The following is a 21,408-nucleotide window of genomic DNA, read 5'->3' as shown; positions in this document are numbered from 1 at the left end:
CTTTCCTATGTCTGTTTTTAAATGAGCAAATTGCAAGTGGTGCCTTCTAGGGTACAACTAGGTTGTCTCGGTTAAGATCCTCTCCATGGTCTCCTACCTCTCCTCTGTGTAAGGCTGAATCTTTTGTACGATGATGTCTGAATCCAGGACTCCCAGCAAAACCGCTATTTGACGGATAAACATGCCCTTCTGCCGTTCTGTCAGCTGGCTGACATTCACATCTAGTATCATCTCCACAAGGTTGTTCTTCCTTGGATCTGAAAAGAATGCATAAGTACCATCTCACTGATGAATTCCAGCTGATTTGAAAATTTTGGCTTGCCCCATTCCCAACAACATTTATTCAAATAGAAATATGAGCAAATGTACATGCTGTGTGAATCCTTGCATCCCCAGCTTGGCACAGAAGCCAACCCAAATAGACAGGTTGTGCAGAGCATCCAAGAGATTCAGCCTTTGGAAAAACTCCAAGAGAAGAGCACAGCTTCTAGCAACTAGACTGTTTTATAATCACATGCTGAACCAGCTCCTGACCTCTTGCCCCTCCCCCCCCCAAATTCTTCCATTTCCTGATGCTCCCCATCAGATTCTGCTTAACACCTGCCCTCCAAATCTTATCTCAAAAAAGGTCTTTGTTAATACCACCCTCTGGCTATTGAAAAAAGTGTATCACAGATACTACACCCATTTTCTCAGTGTTAGGCAGTCACAAAACCTTTCTCATGCATGTATTGCAACAATTATTACTGCATCCAATTACAAATGGGGTTCCAGTTCTTACAACTGTGTCAAGATATCAACAGATGTAAACTTAGGAAGATGGAAAATTGGAGAAGTACTGATATGCAGTTGAAAATAGAATCAAAAGGACCCATGGAAGGGATGGGGGAAAGTCAGGAGATTCAGAGTAATCTCAGAATTTGGATTTTGTATTGTTTTATGTTGTATGTTTATATTTTCAAAAACCAATAAAAAAGATTATTAAAAAGATATGAACAGATGTAAATAAAGTGAGCCATATATGAAGCTATAGAGGGATCTGGTATTCTTTAACCAGTATGCTGCATGTCTAACAACAGGATTTACTTCTGAGTAAACTTGTAGAAGATCAATCATACTTCTCATGTAATCAGACTGAGACAGGGCCTTAGTGCCGAGAGCTGGTGTAAAGTAAGATCTAAGAGTGTGAGCTGGGAAGTTGGGATGGGAGGACCAGTCAATTTACCCTCAGTTTGCTTTCTTAAAAAGTCATCCCAAATATGTGTCAGCATCTTAGTGTGCATTTTTCCTGATACACACATTTTTGCAAGCAATATCCCCAATCGTGGTTTTTTTGTACAAAATTCACAAAATATGGAGAAGTGTGCATTTTGAAGGATAGTTGCATTTTGGTTCACAATCACATACTGTTTCAAGAAATGAGAGTGAGAGTAAGGTAGTTTCGCATCCAAACCAACCCCCGCCTCCCGCATCCCTACTAGGAAGGCCTCAGTCCAAATCTCACCTCACCCATTAAGGAGGGCTTATGGGTGCCCCCCTTCTCTATCTCTCCATCTCCACATCTACAATAGGGAGTTAGTAATCTTTACAATATGTAGGCCATTATTACTAAGGTACTGTTTGTGAAGTGCTCTGAACATGCAAGGAATGTGCATATATTATTGCAAATCAATAAATGAATACTTTTAAAAGTGTGCATATAAATGCTAATTATTATGATTAATTAGCAATAGTTTCTCTTCCAGAAGATCAAGTACATGTGAGTGTGTGTGCTTGTGTATTTGTAGCTCACCAGGTTTTACTTCCACTGTGGCTCTGTCCATATCACTCTCCCCTTTGGCATCAGTCACTTTGAGATGGAATGAATATGTCCCTTCTACCAGGTTGGAGAGGAACAGCACTGCATGGTGGTCTGAGTTATTTAACACCTCCTGCATTTAACAAAAACATACAAGGGTGATGATGCACCTTGCAATCCTGTGAAATACAAGGGAATATATCAGAAGTGCAGGGTCCCAGGGAGACCTAAGGGAGGAGTATGATACCTATAGCCTCCTATATGTTACTGGACTCCAACTCCCATCTTCCTTGACCATGCTGGCTGGGGCTGATGTGAGTTGGGGTCTACCAACATCTGGAGGGCCACAGGTTCCCACTTCTGGTCTAGGGTGATCTCTTCTAGAGCTGCATTTTCCTGAAACATTTCACACCCTCCCTCACCGTAACAAGTACCAGATTCCTCTAGGTAGAGGAGAGTTAGAAGCAAGCTAGACTGTTTTTTTAGCGAACAGCTTAAGAGAAAAGCCATCTTCTTCCAGATACCCTTTTGTAACCAGGACTTTGAAGGAATCGGTAGTCTTTGGAGCACTGAGACTATCTTGACTTTCAACATCTGAACTCTAAGGACATGCAGCAAAATTCAGAATTTTGAAGAAGAAAAAGTAAGTGCATGCAGTCCTAGTCACAAGACACACTTGTTGGTATAGTGAAAAAATCAGGGACATTTCAAAGGTTCATGAGTCAGAATAAGAGTTTTAAAAATTAAGTCAAAACTGAGTGCACTTCAGAGGCATAGCTCCCATTATACCAACACTTTCTTTGCATTTGCTATAATAAACTAACATGCTTTCCCCTGTGGCATTTTGCTCCAAAAAGCACCTCTGTGTAACTGGTCTTAGAAAGATTTAAGCAGGCCCTGAAGAAAAAGAAAATTCAGTACATTGGACGGTCTCTCTCTTCTTGGCTGAGTGCAGTAACTCATGTAGCACTTTCCAAGCTTCACTAAAATTCGATGAGTCACTTGCACACAAGTAAACACTGCAGAATAGATAGCAGCATTACTCACCCCAGCCGCAGGGCTGACGTCATCCCGAGTCCAAAGGAAGGCGACAATTCCTTTGTCATCTGTGGATCTGGAGCCATCAAGCTCTGCTGTGTTGGTAGGAAGGGTGATGACAACGTTCCCAGCTATCTTTGCTGTGGGTGGCATATTGATCTCTGAGTATGAAATGAGGACAAAGGATCAGAATATAAAGGAGCTTCAGCAAACTGTAACCTATCCATAACTAAGGAAAAGTTGACTAATTCTTCTTTAGCAATTCTAATCAGTTATGTTTGATGAAGAATATAATAATACCAGGTGACCTGGTTGGGAAATCCAGGTCAGAAGTCCTGCTGTGTAGCCCACTGGGTTGTCTTTGGCAAAGTGCAATGGACTGTATGTGTTTATTGCATTGGGGCAATTCTCCATCTCCTCCTGCTCCCCTCCCTTTCCTGCCCTCTGCTGAGGGATGGCAGTGCCCTCTGAAAGGCTCAGCATGCAAGGCAGGGATCTATGCTGAGAGTGGTAAATTGGCTGAAATTAGGTGGAGGTAGCTTGCATATGCGCATGAGTTTGGCCAAACTGCGGGAGGCAGTGGAAGACAGGAGTGCCTGGCGTGCTCTGGTCCATGGGGTCACGAAGAGTCAGACACGACTAAACGACTAAACAACAACAGCTTGCATATGAGTCGAGTTCTGCTTATGCAAGCCACCTCTGTCTATTCTCTCCAGAGCTCCACTCACACTACAGGCCCCTGTCCCACATCTGAGGCCTTCCTCAGGATACCCTGAACCTTGAAATGAAGATACTTATATCACCCCACACACCCCACACACATCCAAGGAAGCGGCAAGATCAGGACAGACAAAAGGAAGAACTTTGCACAATGTATGGTTAAAAGACAGAACTTGCTACAAGACTGAGCAACAGCTACTAGCTTGGGTGACTTCAAAAGGGGATCAGACAAATTCCTGGAGGATAATCAATGGCTACCAGTCATTATTACTATATGGTACCTGCAGGATTAGAGGCAGCATGCCTCTGGATACCATTTGCTGGTGAATATGAATGGGAAAGTGCTATGATGCTCATGTACTGCTTGTGGGCTTCCCACAGGCATCAAGCTGGCCACTGTGTGACAAGAGAGCAGGACTAGGTGGGCCTTCCGTCTGATCCAGCAGGATTCTTCTTACATTCATCTGACTGCCCACCTTCACCTGCATAGCAGGGAAGTTCAAATGCATCACATGGCTCAATGATTCAGGCTTCCTGCCGTTCAAGTGCTGGGAGAAGTGGATGTAGGCATGACAGAACCAAGTGTGCTTCAGGCTGGAGATTTGTACCATACCTCACAGGGTTGTCATGGGAATAACCAAGATAAAAACCAGATTTTAATACACTGAAATGTAGTGAAGGAGCAATGAGTAATAATGACGGGCAATTATGATCAACTTCCTGAAGCCTTCAGGTACAGCTCTTTTATTTCTGTAGAGCCTCTTTTCAAAAGCTTGCTTTTGCAAGTGAACAGTAGAAGCATTTTAACAGGCATTAGTGCTTGGATTTCATTCTCTCACAGAAAGCCCCAGGAAAAAAATGGGATCATCTGGCCGTTTGGAGAGACAGAGACACATGGTTTGGGCAGTGTTGGAATCCAAGACTGACTGAAGAGGGAAAACAAGTGTAATGTTCTCTTGTCTGTTTGTCAAGTTGCTCAGGGGGCTAAACAAGGGCTATCACACAACAACCTCACAACAATTCAGTGAGGTTAAGCTAGCCCTGCCTTGGCCAACATGTTGCTCTCAAGATGTTTTGGACTGCAACCCATCACTTCAGCCAGCAGAGCTATGCTGTTTGGGGCTGATGAGGGTTGTAATAGGTTGGGGAAGGCTGAGATATTGTTACTGACCCATCACCACCCACAGCTTTCTGGCCCAAGAAGGAATTTCAGCCCATGTCTCCCTTGTCCTACTCCACCACTGCTTATCATAGAAGAGCTTCCTTATATGGAGCCTTCTTAGCTGTAATGGTTCTAGGGGTTGCTCGTGCGTAAACTGGCGCCACACCTGGCTGGGTTGCCTGAGTGAACCTTTTCTGTCCGGACAGCCACTCGCCCGTGGCTGTCTCAATCGCTGGCAGAATCCGTCAGTGGGCGTTTCTTGAACTTCTTCCAGCAAAGAAGCTCTTTGACGCCTAGTCTCCGCCTACTCTCCCTGCGCGGAAGCCTTCTGCCAAGGACGGTGTGGGCAGCAGAGGACCCTTACTCTCCCCGCTGGTCCCCAGCGAGGAGTCATGGGACCGCCTCACCGATTCCCCCATCTGCCCCCCTTCTCCACTGGTGCTACGCTGATTCCCTTCCCCAGAAGATGGGCTGCCTCTCCCCATCCCGGGACGCTCTCTGGAATCCCTCTGGAGCCCGCTCTCTCCCTCTGGCCCTGATGGCAGTTCCCTGACATTAGCCAAAGGCTGTGTTCCCTCCAGCTACCCACCTTCCTTGACAATGACGTTAACGGAGCTCTGGCTCTGCAAGTTCCGCTCATCTTTGACAGTCAGTGTGAATTCGTACGTCCCGACCTCAAGCCCAGTGACTGTGGCGATGCTGCTGTTGGCATTTTCCAGTTTCACACCATCTGGGCCCCTGGCAAAAAGCCCCAAAAGAATCAGCATGCAGATGTCAAACTTTTGCACAGAAAAGAAGAGGAATATTCTTTGAACACTCAGCCAAGATGCTAGGCTCCCAGGTGCACTGGGCTAGGCCAAGATAATTTGTGCTGTAGGCAAAGCATTTTTCTATTCTTCCCTGTATCTTATTGTAGGATACAAGGATAGGGTACTGCTTTCTCTTCAGGGGTTTTCCTGACTAGGATTGGAGGAGAAATTTGATTCAGTTCTCATGTAATGCCAAATCTGTCCAATTCACGCTTTCCAAAACAATATGAGAACTGAAATACAGACATCCATCAAAATCCACACACATTCAAATTTTGCAACCTAGTTCTCCAACCAAAGAATATTCACAAAAATGCAAATATTAGGGGACAGTATGCATAAAAATCAATATATTAGTGAAAGTAACATACAAAAATGCAAAACTGTGTGCACAAATGTGGTTTTTAGGGGGAAATTCATGCTAAAATAGTGAGGATTTAGCTTTAGTTTCATGAGGATTTTTTAAAAACAAAATTTCACAACTTGCTGAAGAAACGTGGGAAAACGAGCAAACTGAAATTGAGAGATTATTCCATTCCTATTCCTGATTACAGCCCCTCTTCTCTATTCCATAAAAGTGAATGGAATGAAAAAGCTTTCCCCCTATTCACTTGTATGGAATACAGGGGAAATGAGGTGTAATCAGGAAAACTAGGCGGGGGCACAATTCCTCCTGCCCCAATTTGATTAATTGGGAACCCTTGCAATTCTCCCATCCTAAGGAGGCACAGCTACTGCCTGCTGGGTTAGGTTGGCCTGGATAATAGTGGTTTTGTTTTGTTTTTTAAGATTCTACATGCACTATGCATGTTAGGGTGTGATACAGCATAGTTCTGCATTATCATGTGCAAGGTCATGTGTATGCAAGAGGGAGACAGAGAAATGTACCGTGTTTTTTCCCAAAGGAAGGATGCAATCTTCTGATCATCTGAGCTCTTGCTGCCATCCAGAGTGGTGCTGTCCACAGGCAGAGTTAGTTCTTTGTCTGGACCAGCATCTGCCTTGGGAGGCTTATTGTTTTCTGAGCAAAAGTTCACAAAATGAGAGAGATATGAAGGCACTCTTGAAATGAACTGGATGCTTATGTGGAAGGTGACAGACAAGCATAGTTCACATGAATATACAAAACAAAATAAAAAAATTCCTTCCAGTAGCACCTTAAAGACCAACTGAGTTAGTTCTAGGTATGAGCTTTCGTGTGCATGCACACTTCTTCAGATACACATCTGAAGAATCTGAAGAAGTATCTGAAGAAGTATCTGAAGAAGTGTGCATGCACACGAAAGCTCATACCTAGAACTAACTCAGTTGGTCTTTAAGGTGCTACTGGAAGGAATTTTTTTATTTTGTTTTGACCATGGCAGACCAACACGGCTACCTATCTGTAACATGAATATACAAAGCAGCCTTGAAGCAAGTCCATCTAGCCCAGTGTTACCTCTGCTGATTGGAAACAGCTCTGCAGGATGTCAGGCAGGGGCATTCTCCAGCTTCTACCTGAGAGCCTTTAATCACAGAGATTGGGAACTAAAGCTGGGACCTTGTACACGCAAGCATGTGTTAACCTCTGAGCTACAAACCCTTCATAAATCCTCAGTAAAACAAAACCAAGGACGTTCCCACACTAGAAGGGTACCCTGGAAATGCTATGCTTTGTTCACTCATTTTCTATGAGGCATATATACGATATAATCATTATATTGTTATTGTCCTGTGTTTCCCCCGTACTTTTCCTATCTTTTTGTCAGACTTCAGGAAATCTAATCAGTGTGTGTACCAAGATTACAACAGCACCAAAATCTCTACAGGCATAGACTGCCTCAGTGAAACCCTTCAGGTTTTTTTTTTTTTAAGGGGTGTGGTTTTGACTTTGGCAATAACATATCAGGCTGGAAAACCTATTGCCATGCGTTCATACTTTGTTAAATCTTCATTATTAGCTTTTCAGTCCGTGTCATTTTATCAGCATGTTTATTTTTTAAGCTGCACTAAAACAATCTATCTATCCACATTAATGAAAAAGAATGTTGGTACAAGATTAACTTCAAAATATTGTGGTCAGCATCGTTTTAGCAGTGTTGCTGCTCCAACACATTTAATTAGCATTAATTTTTAGCCTTAAAAAAATTAAAGTAATGACATAGTAGAGCCTAAATAAGAAAGGCTTAGCAGAAAAATGAAAAAAAACCAACCACACAACACAACAACCCTGAATGCTCAAATAAACAGTTCTTTCTCCATCTACATGGCTTCATCACACCAAGTAGTGTGGATGGAACATAGGGAGATGCACAGCTCACAAACTATAGGAATCCAATTACAATTGTGTTTGTAGCTTATTTATCTATTCCCTCATTTCCTTTCTAGACCGCTTTATATTTTTAAGAAAAAAATATCAAAGTGGTTGAAGATAAAACATTATCTTAAAGATTTCAAAATAAAACATTACTAAAGAAAGTCAAATATAAAGCTTAGAATAGAAGAGCAATTATTAAGCCAGGCATGGGGAATCTCCTGTCAACCCTAGCCACTGGGCATACTTGCTAGGGATGATGGGAGTTGCTGTTGAGGAGCAGCTGAAAGGTCAACAGTTCCCCATACCTGGATTAGGTAGTACTAGCAACCACTTGCTTGGAAGCATCCTAACACTCCTCACACACTAAGGGCCAATGCATATGCAACAGCATAGTCAATGATTAAAAGAATGTGAGTGGGCCGCAGAATTATATGCTCTCTGCCAGATTCAAACAGTGTTTAAGAAATCTGATTAAGCAGGAAATCTAGTTAAGACATGTGGCGGTGGAGATCTTAACCACAAGAGATTCCCCCCAGCTTAAAAATTGCAGTGTCTCCCATTCTGGATCAGTTTGACAATAGGTTTGCGTCTCTTCACAAAATGGAAGCTCACAGGACTCAGAAATCAGGCTGACATTTTCATAGCACCACACAAATCAAAGGGCATACAATCCAGAAAACTGCAAGACTAGCTTTCTGCTTGGTCCAGCAGAGCCTTTGACTTTTTGCTTTTTCCTGAATAGCAATTATCTGTGCTGTACAGCAAGCTGTGTTTGAAATTGAAGGGAGTGGGTGGCACTGCTATTTGGGGAAAATAGGCTTTACGGGGGGGGGGGGGAGGGAATGATCCAAAGTTACGTGCTTTGGAGTACCCCTTGGTCTCAATGGTTGAAATCAATGGTATCTATAAATATGTTCCTTTGTCTGGAACATGGCCTGTCTAGAAGAGCAACTGGCTTATTTTCAGATTGTCCCAGTGTTGGACATGATTAGCTACCAGACATTTATCTAGGTTCAAGAGAAAACCAGCTGCTCTCTACCAGCCTCACACACTGGCTGTACATACACCATATTTAAAACACACGACTTCTCCCAAATAATCCTGGGAACTTTGTTAAGGGTTTTCTTAAGGGGTCTGGAAACTATATCTCTTTGATGGCTAAACTACAGTTCTCAGGATAATTTTTTTTTGGGGGGAGTCATGTGCTTTAAATGTCTGTGTATGCAGTCACTATCTCTTCATCCCCCTTAACCCTGGTCCCAAATATATTAATGTCAAATACAGGCTTCTCATATATAATGGGGGGAGTTGTACACACAAAAACCCTTATTAAGCGTACCAGGTTGCACAATCACTGTGACCTCAGCAGTGGACTGGTGGCCAGCAGAATCCGTCACCGTCAGCAGGTAGGTATAGTCACCTTCACGCATTGCAGAGAGCTGCAGAGTTGAAGTCCTCACTCCCTTGGAAACAACAAATACCAAGAATTTAAGTCCCCATTCAGAAAGAAAGAAAGAAAGAAAGAAAGAAAGAAAGAAAGAAAGTAAAAGGAGGCTTAAGAAATGCACCACTCATTGCAAAGTTATATAACCCAGTTTTAGGTGGAGTTTTTTAAACAATCAAGTGGTTTCTACATTTTGTGAAATAAATAAAATTATTTAGAGGATACATGGGGCATGTACTTGTGGTCTCCTATCTAGCTACTGACCAGCCCCAGATATGGTTGGCTTCCACAAGGTTGCTGAATTATGTGACCCCCAATCATGTCTTGGAACCATCCAGGAATTTATCTACCTTGAGATGCTTGGGGTTTTTTCCGGTTTTGAAAAAACAGAAGATGGGACAAGAAAGAGATTTGTAGGTCATGCAGAACCAGGAGAAAGTCAATACAGGATCCCTCTCCCCTCCCAAGATGACGCTGAACTACAACTTCCATGAGTCCTAGTCAGCATGGCCAGTGAGAGTTGTAGCCCACCAACATCTGGAAGGCACCATGCTGGCTACTATGCGTAGAACAGGGAGTTTTTCCTCCCTTTTTTGTAAAACTGGAGCCCAGAATCATCTAATGAAGGACTACTATCCACCATACAATCCTGTCTAAGAACTGAGCTCTTCACTGTGCCCTCAGCTACTAAGGTGCCAATATGCAAAACAGCCTTTTCTGCCTCTGGAAGTCCAGGCGAGGACACCGGCATTGCTTCTTCACTGCTTGGGTTTAGAAAAGCAGTTACAACTTTTAATCACACTTTTGTGTCCACCTTATTTATTTATTGCAATTCTCCTCCACCTTCTTCTCCAAGGAGCTCCAGGTGGTGTACATGGTTCCTTCCCCCTTGTTTAATCCCCACAACAACCCTGTGAGGTAGGTTAGGCTGAGAGGCAGTGACGGGCCCAAGGTGACGCTGGCCAAATGGGGGTTTGAACCCTAGTCTTCCAGGTCTTAGTCCAACATGCAAACCACTACACCAAACTGGCTCTTCTTCATAGAATTGTAGAGTTGGAAGGGACCCCGAGGGACAACTAGTCAAACCCCCTGCAATGCAGGAATCAGGAATATTGTTTTACTGTAAGCGACTTTGAAGAGTGTGATATAAGCAACTTTATATAAATGCATTTATTTATTTTTACACAGCAGATAGGGGAATTGCTGCCACAAGTTGTGGCTGCCAGGTTGGAAAAGGGGGATTAGACAAACTGACCGAGAAGAATGCTAAGAACTACTAGTCATGATGTCTATGTAACACCTTCAGGATCAAAGGCAGCATGCTCCTGAATATCAGATACTGGGGGACACAGGTGGGAGAGGGCTACTGCCCTCATGTCCTGTGTGTGGGCTTTTAGATACATATCAGGCTGACTGCTATGGGCTAGAAGGATAATACTAGAAATCCAACAGAACTTAATGACACATAGAAAGAGCATGTACCCAAAGCACATACAGCAAATTAAGCTCAGCAACAAAATTAGCTGCCAGACATGACAGAAGGGACATGATGCTCTCACAAAATTACTAGGTGTGCAATGTTTGAACACACACATTGTATTTTTTAAATGTTGATTAGATAAGTAATTGTTGGGTCAGAGGTGTTTACAGTGATTGAACAAATTGATTTACATGAACTTAAACATAATAGGAAATGTTTATTGAAGTGTGTTGACTCCTCTCAAGACGGAGCCCCGAGATCTTACCTGCATCTCTACCACTTTCCCTTTGCTGCTGGGGCTGAGGGACCATTCATAGCTGACAATGCCGTGGTCATCTGTGCTCTGGTTCCCATATAGGGTGATGGAGTTTTGGGGCAGAGTGATAACTTGGTTAGGGCCTGCATTCGCTACGGGTGGGTAATCCACTGCTTTGTTCACAGTCAGGCTGGCAGTGGTGGAGTTGCTGGCACCATCCGAGTCCACCACGGTGAGGCTGAAGAGGAAGGAAAGAAGAGAATTCAAAGATCAGGACAAAAAGGGAAAAGCTCAAAGGGAGCCACTGGCAGAGAAGGAGTAGTAATCTCCCCCCACCGGCCCCAAAGAAAAGTAGTGGTTTAAGCTGGATATGCATAAACTTGGGGGGTGGGGAAGAGATGCCTGGAACAACTAGGAGAGAAACATGCAAATATTAAAATGTGATGCTATTTTAAACAAATGTACAACATGCAACTAAAGCTATATATATATAATAATAATAATAATAATAATAATAATAATAATAATAATAATATAATTTATTATTTATACCACGCCCATCTGGCTGAGTTTCCCCAGCCACTCTGGGATATTCAAACACATCCATATTTATAACAAGAAAATAAAGAAATCACAATGCCAGATACACATTTACAGACTCAAAGTCTATTCACAAATAATAATGGTTTTATTGTAGATTTTTGTAATGTTTGTGTGTTTTATTTTGCCATATACCTTAAAATATTATTTTATAAAGTGGTATAGAAATCACCTTTAATAAATAAACTCAAAGCTGTGTCAAACAGACCCAAAATGTCTATTTTTAAAAATCTTGTTCCCTCACTCTTGCTGAGTGAGAATTCATTCACCAAGAGTAACCTATTTTTGACAGAGCACTGGTTTTACACATGTAAGAATAATGTACTTTTTTAAAAAATACTGTATTTTTTAAAAAATGATTACACATATCATTTTTTGGCTTTTCTAAAGAGCCTGTTTTCACATGGAGAAATTATTCAGGCAAAATCACACATGACATAATAAAATTTCTCTACACAGGATAACTAGTGGCTGAAATTCTGAATTCATTCCATTGAAAAGCCGGTGAACTGAAAGTTATATGTGTGGTTTATATCTGAGGCAACCCGTTCACATGTGCCAGGGATCAAGTGATGAGTGTAACCAGCTCTCTCTTAGGCAATGGCTAAACAAATAAGAGAACTGGCTCAGACCAGTAAACTGCATTTTGTCTGCCTAGAGTGCTTTAGGCAAGTTCACAAAAACAAAGAATGGCTGTATCTATCCCATTATTGCTGAAGTCTGACTGTGGGAAGTATTCTGCCTCTGAAAAGTCATGTCAGTCTTCTGCCACTCACATTTAGTAGCTCCTATTTAATGAATCAACTGAATCCTTTTTTAAAAAACCATGTATGCTAATGGATATCATCACAACATCCTGTGGCAATGAGTTACACAGGCCAAGTTGTTTTCTCTGTACTATTTACCTCTAACATACTGTATGAGAAGTGGCCCTACAGTAAAGTATTAAATGCTCCTTGGGAAAGCACTGTTAATTAGCCAGCTGTGTGATGAACATTTCCACAGAGTGTCATTTATTTCCATTTACAGATGGGGGAACGGGGAGGTTGGAGCCACATGGCAAGGAAAAGGCTTGGAACTGAAGCAGCAATGATAACACTAAAGCCCCTCATCCAGAAGCTCTCTTTATAAGGAAGGGCCATAGGTTAGTAGTAGAGCCCATGCTTTGTGTCTAGTGGGTCCCAATCAGGATTAGCATCAAGCTCTGCAGTTAAAAGGATCTCAGGTCAAAGCATGCAGGGCAGTGCTAGATGGACCAACAGTCTGACAACTTCATATGTGTATCTCTCCTGGCCTCATTACTGCTGATAAGGTCAATATGCATGAATAGCCTCTCATAATTTGCGGGGGGGGGGGGGGTGGACAGGAGGGAAACACATAATTTACAGTTCAATTTCATATTATATGCTAGTGGGTTCTGTAATTGCTCTCATCAAATGTCACCCATACAGGACCTGCAAGCTGGAAAAGCATAAAAAATAATAGAATGAGGCTACCCACAGTCCTGCTTGCAATTAAAACAATTTAAAAGCTGGTATGCACTGTTGAAGCCAAAATATCTGTTTAAAAGACTCTCAAAATGCATTAACAAAACTCTCTTCCTAAGGATTAAGAGAGAGAGAGAGCTTAGCAACTGAGATAATCAATTGCATGTGCAGACTTCATAAGTAAAAGCAAAAAATATTTACAACCAGAATTAGGATCATTTGCTGCACAGCACACTCCCAGCTTCTTCCCCTTCTAAAAACAGGCTTGTAATAGGGGCTGTGCAAGTCATTAATTATTTAAAATCATTGTAAAGCAACCGAGGAAACAGACCTTTAGAGGCAGAAAGAACCCAGTTCACACATAATGCTAAGCCACACTGGCTTAGCAAGAACAAGCAGGTGTGTGGATACCCAGAAGGAAACTCACAGCTGCTTTTCCCTTCTCCAGGTCTTCCTGCTGCTGCATAACCCAGGGCTAAGCCATGGTTTGGATGAGCATTACATGCACACCTGAGCTCTTGCTTTGTCTTGCTCCCAACCAAAACACAAGCAGTAACCAAGGCTGACCACTAGTGGTTTGTTTTGAGAAGACAAAACACAAGCAAAGATTCACACATAACACTAAGCCAAACCACAGCTTAGTTCTGGCTAGTGTGGCAGCAGGGGGATTGGGGAGGACCAACTCAACCACAATTTACCCCCATGGGTACCCAAAGAAATTTGTGTGAATGAGGATGAAGCACTTTACTGGATCCCCAATTCCCAGGGAGAGAACACAAAGCTGAGACACACAGTTTAACCATGGAGTATACTAAAAAAGATTTTTTGCAAGGCTTAGCAAATACAATTTCATTTTTCAACCTACTGAATATTTCAACTATGAAGCAAATGGCAGACACACACAGAATCACCCTCATTCCATAACTATAAAGCTGAGGTCGGCTACACTAAACCAAAAGAAAATTGAATTATTACAGGAGAACTCTTCTTGAGCTACCTTGAAACTTTTATAAAGGAAACTCATCTAAAGATATCCTTACCCAATATATTCATTTTCAGATGGGCCTTAGAATAATCCATTTATTCCTGAACCTTTTATCCCCGACTAAAAATCACAGTGACATATTCAATAGTTATATGCCAAATCCTATTTTTATAATGAGAGAGGGTGAAAAAAATGGTTTAGAGCTGGGGGCAAAATAAGCTCTGCTCTATGGCACATGCATTCCTTCCACTATTCCCCCCCCCCCCCATTCACATTAGCGGTCTAGTCACATATAACAGTTTAAATTGGGAGATTACAATTTTATGAATATAGCAATAACCTCAACCTCCACGGTCAGGGAAACTATAAAATGTGACTAGGTAGCAAAAAGTTGTTGCTGGTTTGTTTTCTAAATTGTTAGCTGATACATTGTTTTCATTGGGTTAACTGGCTCTTTAACATACCAAGGGCTGATTTCATTAATTGGTTTGTGTCATCTATCTTATGCTTTAGATCTAGAAAATCCAAACCAGAGGTACAATCCCAGGTTCTTTGTCTTACCTGAAAGTGTAATTTCCTGGCACCAGATTGGTCAGTTTCAGAATCGCAGTGTCTGCCGATACCTTCTCCTCCCGTAGAGGCCCCTTCAGTTCTTCCCAGTGGTAACTGACTATTTTGTCATCATCAGTACTGTCTGATTCAATGGAAACAGATAAAGCCACATTCCCAGTAAGTTCAGGAGGAATTAAAATCTATTTACAAAGTAGCTTAAGGCCATACTCCCAGTATAGCAACTTTCACAAGGGACAAGAGTTAATTTTATTTTTAAACTGTGAAGCTATGCTTAATGTACCATGTGATAAAAGAAAGAGTATTTAAAATATGAATGATAGTCCCCAGAAATGGGATTGCTGAATGAAAATAGGAATGAACACACTGGTAGAATCCACGCACCATTAAAGTAAAGGTCCCAGACTCTATCCCACATCACTTCAGCAAAAAATGTCTCAGATAGAAGGGCTGGGAAAGATCCTTGGCTGAGATTCTGGGGAGCCACTATCAGTAATACAATAATAAGCCAAAGCAGGGATGGGAAACCTCACGCTGGCGGGGGGGGGGGCAAACGTGGCCTTCCAAGCCTCTCTATCTGGCCCCCTCTTCTGCCACCCCCTCACTAGAGCGGCTTTGCACTCTTCCTGGCCTGGAGAGAGGTGTGTGTAAAAAACTAGCCAACTGTACAAAGGAAAAACACACATCTATTGCTCTGCTTATTTTTGCCTCTAGCTCTGCCCACCCCTGGCATGTGGCCCCCAGAAGGTTATCAGAAGGGAATGCAGATCTTGAGCTGAAAAAGATACCCCAGCCCTGAGCTAAAGGGACCAGAAGGCTGATTCTGTGTAGAGCAGCTTCATATGTTTAAACAAGTCCAGTGAGCAGATGTTTTCCTTGTACTGAGTTGGGGCTGCCCTAGTTTAACTAATGCATTTGGCAGTGAAGACCAGTACTACAAATCTACATGTGCCCACAAATTGATCAACAGTCAGTGGATGATTTGAACTGATCCTAATGATACATCAGCCACATTCCGCTAGAATCCCATTCCTTAATAGACAGACTCACTCGGTCTCCTCCATGACTTTTATCTGAGGCTTGCAGGAATAGATTGCACTAGTTTTAGTAGGTACTTACGGCTGCCATCAATGACTGTTGAGGTAGTTGGTAGTGAGATCTCCAGGAACTGGGGTAACACAATGGCCACAGGGGGCTGATTCACTCGAGGCTCTGTGATGAAAAACAGAACTATGACAGCCACCATAGAAAGTTACCATCCTAGTCAACTGCAGCATTGTAGCTAAGAGATGGAGCTGTGAATCAGGAAGTCCAAGGCTCAAACCTCACCTCTGCCATGAACTCACTAAATGGCCTTAAGGAAAGATGGCCTCTCCCAACTTCAGCAACTTACCCCCCCCCCCGTCTTTTCAATTTGCAACATGGGATAAAACAATAAACAAGAAGAACTTTGAACACTCGCAAACAGCTACATAAATTGTACATATTAAATTGTACATATTAATATATTATTGAACTTGCGGTTAAAACTTGCCTTAGAAATAGGACTCCCTAGGTGACTTTAGGCAAGCAAGCTCACTGAGCCTCAACTTTCCTGTTGCAATATGGAAATAATACCACTAACCTATTTTACAGGATTATTGTAAGGATCACAGATATATAGCCAGTGAAGCGCTTTGAGTGCTTACAGGAAGTGGCACTTTCCACACTATCAATAGAAGTCACTGCCTTCCTTCTATTGCTACAGTACAGAGCTCTGAGGAACCTTGGAACATATTAAGCCCTGCTAGCAGCACCTAGTGGTATTTGGAGGAATAACTATGCCAAGAATAGTAATACATAGTTTGCCTTTCTTGCCACTGAGGAATCAAAACCAGCTCTCACACAACCGGAATGAGGGAGAAAAGGGGTTTCTTAGTCAGCAGAGACCTGAATCTTGGTACTTTCCATTCTAGAAGTCAATCACTGGCTATTAGAAGCCACCAGGCCTACTTCCTCCCTTTTCATGGACAAAGAAGATCCCTCAATTTGAGTTGAATTAATTTTAATGAAATGATTTTAGAATGTTGTATTATTTTATTGTTGTTAGTCGCCCTGAGCCCGGCTTCGGCTGGGGAGGGCGGGATATAAATAAAAAAATATTATTATTATTATTATTAAGAGGAGATCAATGGCTGGTGAAATACAGGCTCTTTTACTTGGATGGCTATTCTCATCAGTTATCTTTGTTTATATGCCATTGTGACATTCTGAAGGAAATAGTGTTGGTAAAGGTATTCCTACTACTCCCTGGGAGGAGAGGGGAGGAGCAGCACCTGGCTGCTAATCCTTCCAAGCATCATCTACTATTCTACTAGATCAAATATCTCCAACCATTTCAGACACAGGACCTGCTTTTAACTCAAACATGCATTGGGAGACCCATTTTTAATCTTTCATTTGCATGGTGGTAGTGCTCCTGTTGTGACCCACCTTGGATCAGGCCACAACCCACTAATGGGTCCCGACCCACCAATTGAAGACCAGTGTGCTAGATCAATGGTTCTTAACAATCAAGGCCTCCTGCTATGTTTGCAGCATCTGGCTTGGGCTGTGCTATCATAGCACTGTTCATCTGTTGGGAGGGGAAAGCACCCAGACTGAATTCAGTCAAACTTCCTCTAAGACAGCACACACAGCAGGGGAGGCTAACCTGCATTTCTCCTGACATCGTTCAACTCCAGCTCCTAGCAGTCCCAGCCAGGATGGCCAATGGTCTGGAGTGATGGGGATTGTAGTCTAACAATAACTGGAAAGGAACAGGTTACCCACCCTGCAGTGTTTGCAACACAAACCATTACTTGGGATAGAGGGGGAGAAATCTAGGTGCCCTCCCCTACTAATCCAAAAACTCCAGGTCAACACTATTGCTGTTATAGTGAATTTGGTTACCATAGAAAAAAGCCTGGCTTTTGAGTCAATTCAAGCAGCTCCTCTAACATATCAGGTACTGATAGCAGAGGCAGTGGTGAGCAGTGACTACATTGTCTGGTAGAAATTGCAAACTGGCAGGCAGAGAGGCAACCCTGGCATTAATGGGAAAATGGCCAAGTGACAAACACCAAGTTTCTAGATTTGCTGACAATACACACCCACACACCTGTTGTACCCAATGTTTCCTAGGTGAAGGATAGGAAGATGTGAATTTGGAATATAAGCCATTCAACATCCTTTAACGGGTAGGAACAACCACCCACTCATGGCACCACCTCTAGCTATTATAGGCACCAGGTGAAAGCATTTTTATTCACCCTGGCCCTTAGATATTAACTTTCTGCTTATCTTTCAGTGGGGTGAAGTTGGATGTGTGTGTGTGTGTGTGTGTAACTTGTGTATTTTAGGATGTTTTACCCTTTTGCTTCGCTTTGAGTGCTTTGTTTCATTTTTTGAAAAAGAAACAAATAAACACAATAAGTAAATGAAATGAAAATAAACATTGAGACTAAGGAGAAGGAAGCTGGCTTCCACTGCTGCCACTAGGACTGGTTGTAAATAAGAAGCAGACATGGTGGCCGTGGACTGAACCAGGCAGAGGTTGGTGGGACAGTGCCACACTTGCCCTAATGGACTAGCCTCCACCGAGTCAAACATTTGTGGACTCCTGTGCACAAACATTCTGCTCTCTCAGTTCCCTGGTTTTGCAGTCTTATGTGCACTGAAATAGAAGAAAAACCTGTATAGCCAGAGATAACAGTACAGTGGGGGGAGGGGACAGGACCAAATGGGTACATAAGGGTAAATGAACAATGCTTGTGTCCTATGATCTTCCAAAAAGTATTAGCCATGTCCAGCCTTGGTAGTATCAACCAAATTTGGAGCAAATTCTGGCTCACAATTGGCCCCATTTTGGCTCACAATTTGTTTTGGGAAGTGTGAATTAATCACAAAGCTATGCCAAACAGGAAAGAAAATGGCAGCCACTAAGAAGAGCACTCCTGATACTGCCACCCACCATAAAACAAGACAAAGAAGAAGGCAAAAGTTAGTGAATGGTTTTTCACATTCTGTTTCACCCGACACCTCCCTCCCACTGCAAATTAAGCCAAAATTTCTCCCTGGAGAACTTGCAGTCATTTTCATTAAAACACACACACCCCAGCTGTCTTGCATCTCAAGCTTTTGTGGAGATTCTTTTTAAAAAAGGAAATATATAGCCTACAAGCTGTAAATGTACCTGCTAAGCATACCTGGTTTAACTGTCACATTCACCATTCCTTCTCCATGAGCATTATCACCATCTACTATCACATTGAATTCATACAGGCCAACTGTGAGCTAGCAAAGAAAATGAACACGGCACATTAGACATGGGCAAGGCTGTGTCTACCTGTTCCCACCCCTAAATTAGACCACCACAATGATGTTAGTACCTCACAAAAAGCAACTGACATATACTGAATTATGAGAGACATGAGCCATTGATGCCATCTGCTCAGAAGAGAATAAACCCCTTCTCTATTTGGATCCTAACATCCTGCATTACCTGGGCCTTGTGCTCAGGTGGAAATGGGGATATTTTATTTTTTTCATCTACTGTGGACTCAGCAACGCGACAAAAGCAAGGAGAGGATGTGAATTCAAAGCCTCTAACAGTTTCATTGTACCTGACACCCCAGAGAACCACTCAGAGTCAGACAATATGTAGTTAGATGGGCCAATGGTCTGACAGCATAAAGCAGCTTCAGTACATATATATGTTACACACTGTAACATTTGCTTCCCCTAACCTTGCAGCACGACAGTGCAAAAGCCTACAACTGAGATTTTAGATTTAAGAGTTGCCAAAAAGCAAGAGATTCACCTTGGATAATTTGAGAATCTGTGAGTGCTGTCCTTCCATCTCTCCACTATAGTCGGTGGGGTGTGTGATCAGCCTCCAGTCATAGGAGTAGCTAGTCCCTAAACAAACAAACAAACAAACAAACAAACAAACAAACCAGAGGTTAGAGGAGCCCACTATCAAAAGAAACTGAATGAGAAGATCAAAGCAGCTCAGAAGCTTAAGCCTTATATTGAAGATTCAAACTAATGTCACTTCAGAATACTAAATTGTGTTATATCCACATGTGGTGGTCCAGCACATATTGGGAGTGAAACTGATGCAATAGAAAGGAATACTCATATAAGCTGAGATTTGAAAACAAAAAAATGAAATCTTTTCCTACTGATTATGGCCAGAATATGTCATACTAAATCTTGGGAAAGAATGTCCATTCCCATCACTGCAGAGTGGGAAAGTAAAATATAAGAATATCTTGCTATATGAAATCTAATTAACTGCACCAGAATTAAAGAAGGGAGACTATACACATAAAACATCCCATCCAAAAAAACCTTGCAGTGTAAGCCATGTATCGAATACTGCAAAATAAAACGCACACTTCCACTGGCAGAGGAACGGAGGGGCGGACCGTCCCCGGCACCACTATTCTGGTAGGGTGCCATTGCGGCGCCCCCCCCGACATGCACTGCACCCCCTGCGCACGTCGAGCACCATGCCCCCGCAGGCTGCGTGCCATGCCCCCAGGATGAGCACCACGCCCCCGACTGCTCTCCACCCCCGGTAGCGGAGCATGCAGCTTCACCACTGCACACTTCCACCAGCATAACATGCTTATTTAGCGGGCTGGAAATTGTTGCTTATTCCAACTGACCATCTATATTTCTATTTGCAAGGAAATTTATTTATAAATAAAATGAAATTAACACCAAATATATATAACAGTATTTATAGAGCCCTTCCAGATGACCTGTTTATGTAACATTACTCCTGATTTGCTTCTACAAAGATAACATGGTAGTTAGACTATGACTGTTGAGCATGTACTCTGATTTGTTTACAGGATAGTTATATGAAAATGACCATTCATCCTGTATTCATTCTGATTTGCTTTTGGGGAGTTTACACATCTTCCCATTAATAATTTATTCATCCCACACTTTTCAGTGTATTTTGCACTTAAAGGTAAAAGTAAAGGGACCCCTGACCATTAGGTCCAGTCGTGACCGACTCTGGGGTTGCGGCGCTCATCTCGCTATATTGGCCGAGGGAGCTGGCATACAGCTTCCGGGTCATGTGGCCAGCATGACTAAGCCACTTCTGTAGAACCAGAGCAGTGCAAAGAAACGCCGTTTACCTTCCCGCCGGAGCGGTACCTATTTATCTACTTGTACTTTGACGTGCTTTTGAACTGCTAGGTTAGCAGGAGCAGGGACCGAGCAACGGGAGCTCACCCTGTCTCGGGGATTCGAACCACCAACCTTCTGATTGGCAAGTCCTAGGCTCTGTGGTTTAACCCACAGCGCCACCCGCATCCCATTTTGCACTTACTTAACTGCTAAACTTTTTTTTAAAGTGGATTTGTTATGTTAGAGCAACAGAGTACTTATTCCACCTTAATTGTGAAAACTTAATTTGGCATGTGCTTTAAACCCTCTCACAAAATGGTAACAGTTGGCACCCAAAATATGTACAGTTGAGTCAGTTCTATGCCCATCTAAGCAACCATCTCTGCTCAGGAAAGAGCCTCCCCTGGACTCTTGTAAATATTTGCACTCTCAGGGTATATCAAAAGCTGTTCAAAGCGGAATTCAGTGTGTGGAGGCTGTGTACACACAACTGGCTCAGAACTGGCCAGTGTATCTTGGAGTTAGCCCAGATGAACTTCTTCCTGCCATGATCATGTGGACAGGTCTTACCTGTTGATTACCAAGCAGGTTTGAC

At 42.6% G+C, this 21,408-nt stretch overlaps 1 protein-coding gene and 1 long non-coding RNA gene across 3 annotated transcripts in view; one reads left to right on the top strand and one right to left on the bottom strand.

Moving 5' to 3' along the window:
• KIAA0319L (KIAA0319 like) overlaps window positions 1-21,408 on the bottom strand; it is a 61,044-nt gene that overhangs the window by 11,235 nt on the left and 28,401 nt on the right. For both annotated transcript variants that reach the window (XM_081871652.1, XM_081871653.1), the window contains exons 6-16: window positions 19,486-19,583; window positions 18,872-18,959; window positions 15,765-15,857; window positions 14,637-14,769; window positions 11,013-11,241; window positions 9,163-9,286; window positions 6,416-6,548; window positions 5,308-5,456; window positions 2,846-2,997; window positions 1,793-1,931; window positions 98-257 (exon numbers count right to left, since the gene is read on the bottom strand). In XM_081871652.1, coding sequence (XP_081727778.1) covers window positions 98-257; window positions 1,793-1,931; window positions 2,846-2,997; window positions 5,308-5,456; window positions 6,416-6,548; window positions 9,163-9,286; window positions 11,013-11,241; window positions 14,637-14,769; window positions 15,765-15,857; window positions 18,872-18,959; window positions 19,486-19,583 — 1,498 coding nt within the window. The remainder of the gene's footprint in view (window positions 1-97; window positions 258-1,792; window positions 1,932-2,845; window positions 2,998-5,307; window positions 5,457-6,415; window positions 6,549-9,162; window positions 9,287-11,012; window positions 11,242-14,636; window positions 14,770-15,764; window positions 15,858-18,871; window positions 18,960-19,485; window positions 19,584-21,408) is intronic.
• The window catches only part of LOC309347290, a 62,849-nt gene that overhangs the window by 26,133 nt on the left and 15,308 nt on the right, over window positions 1-21,408 (top strand). The gene's annotated exons all lie outside the window — the stretch shown is intronic.

Source organism: Podarcis erhardii (assembly GCF_964252035.2).
Source record: "Podarcis erhardii genome assembly, chromosome: 7".
Taxonomy (NCBI): Eukaryota; Metazoa; Chordata; class Lepidosauria; order Squamata; family Lacertidae; genus Podarcis; species Podarcis erhardii.
This window is presented reverse-complemented; position numbering and strand designations above follow the sequence as displayed.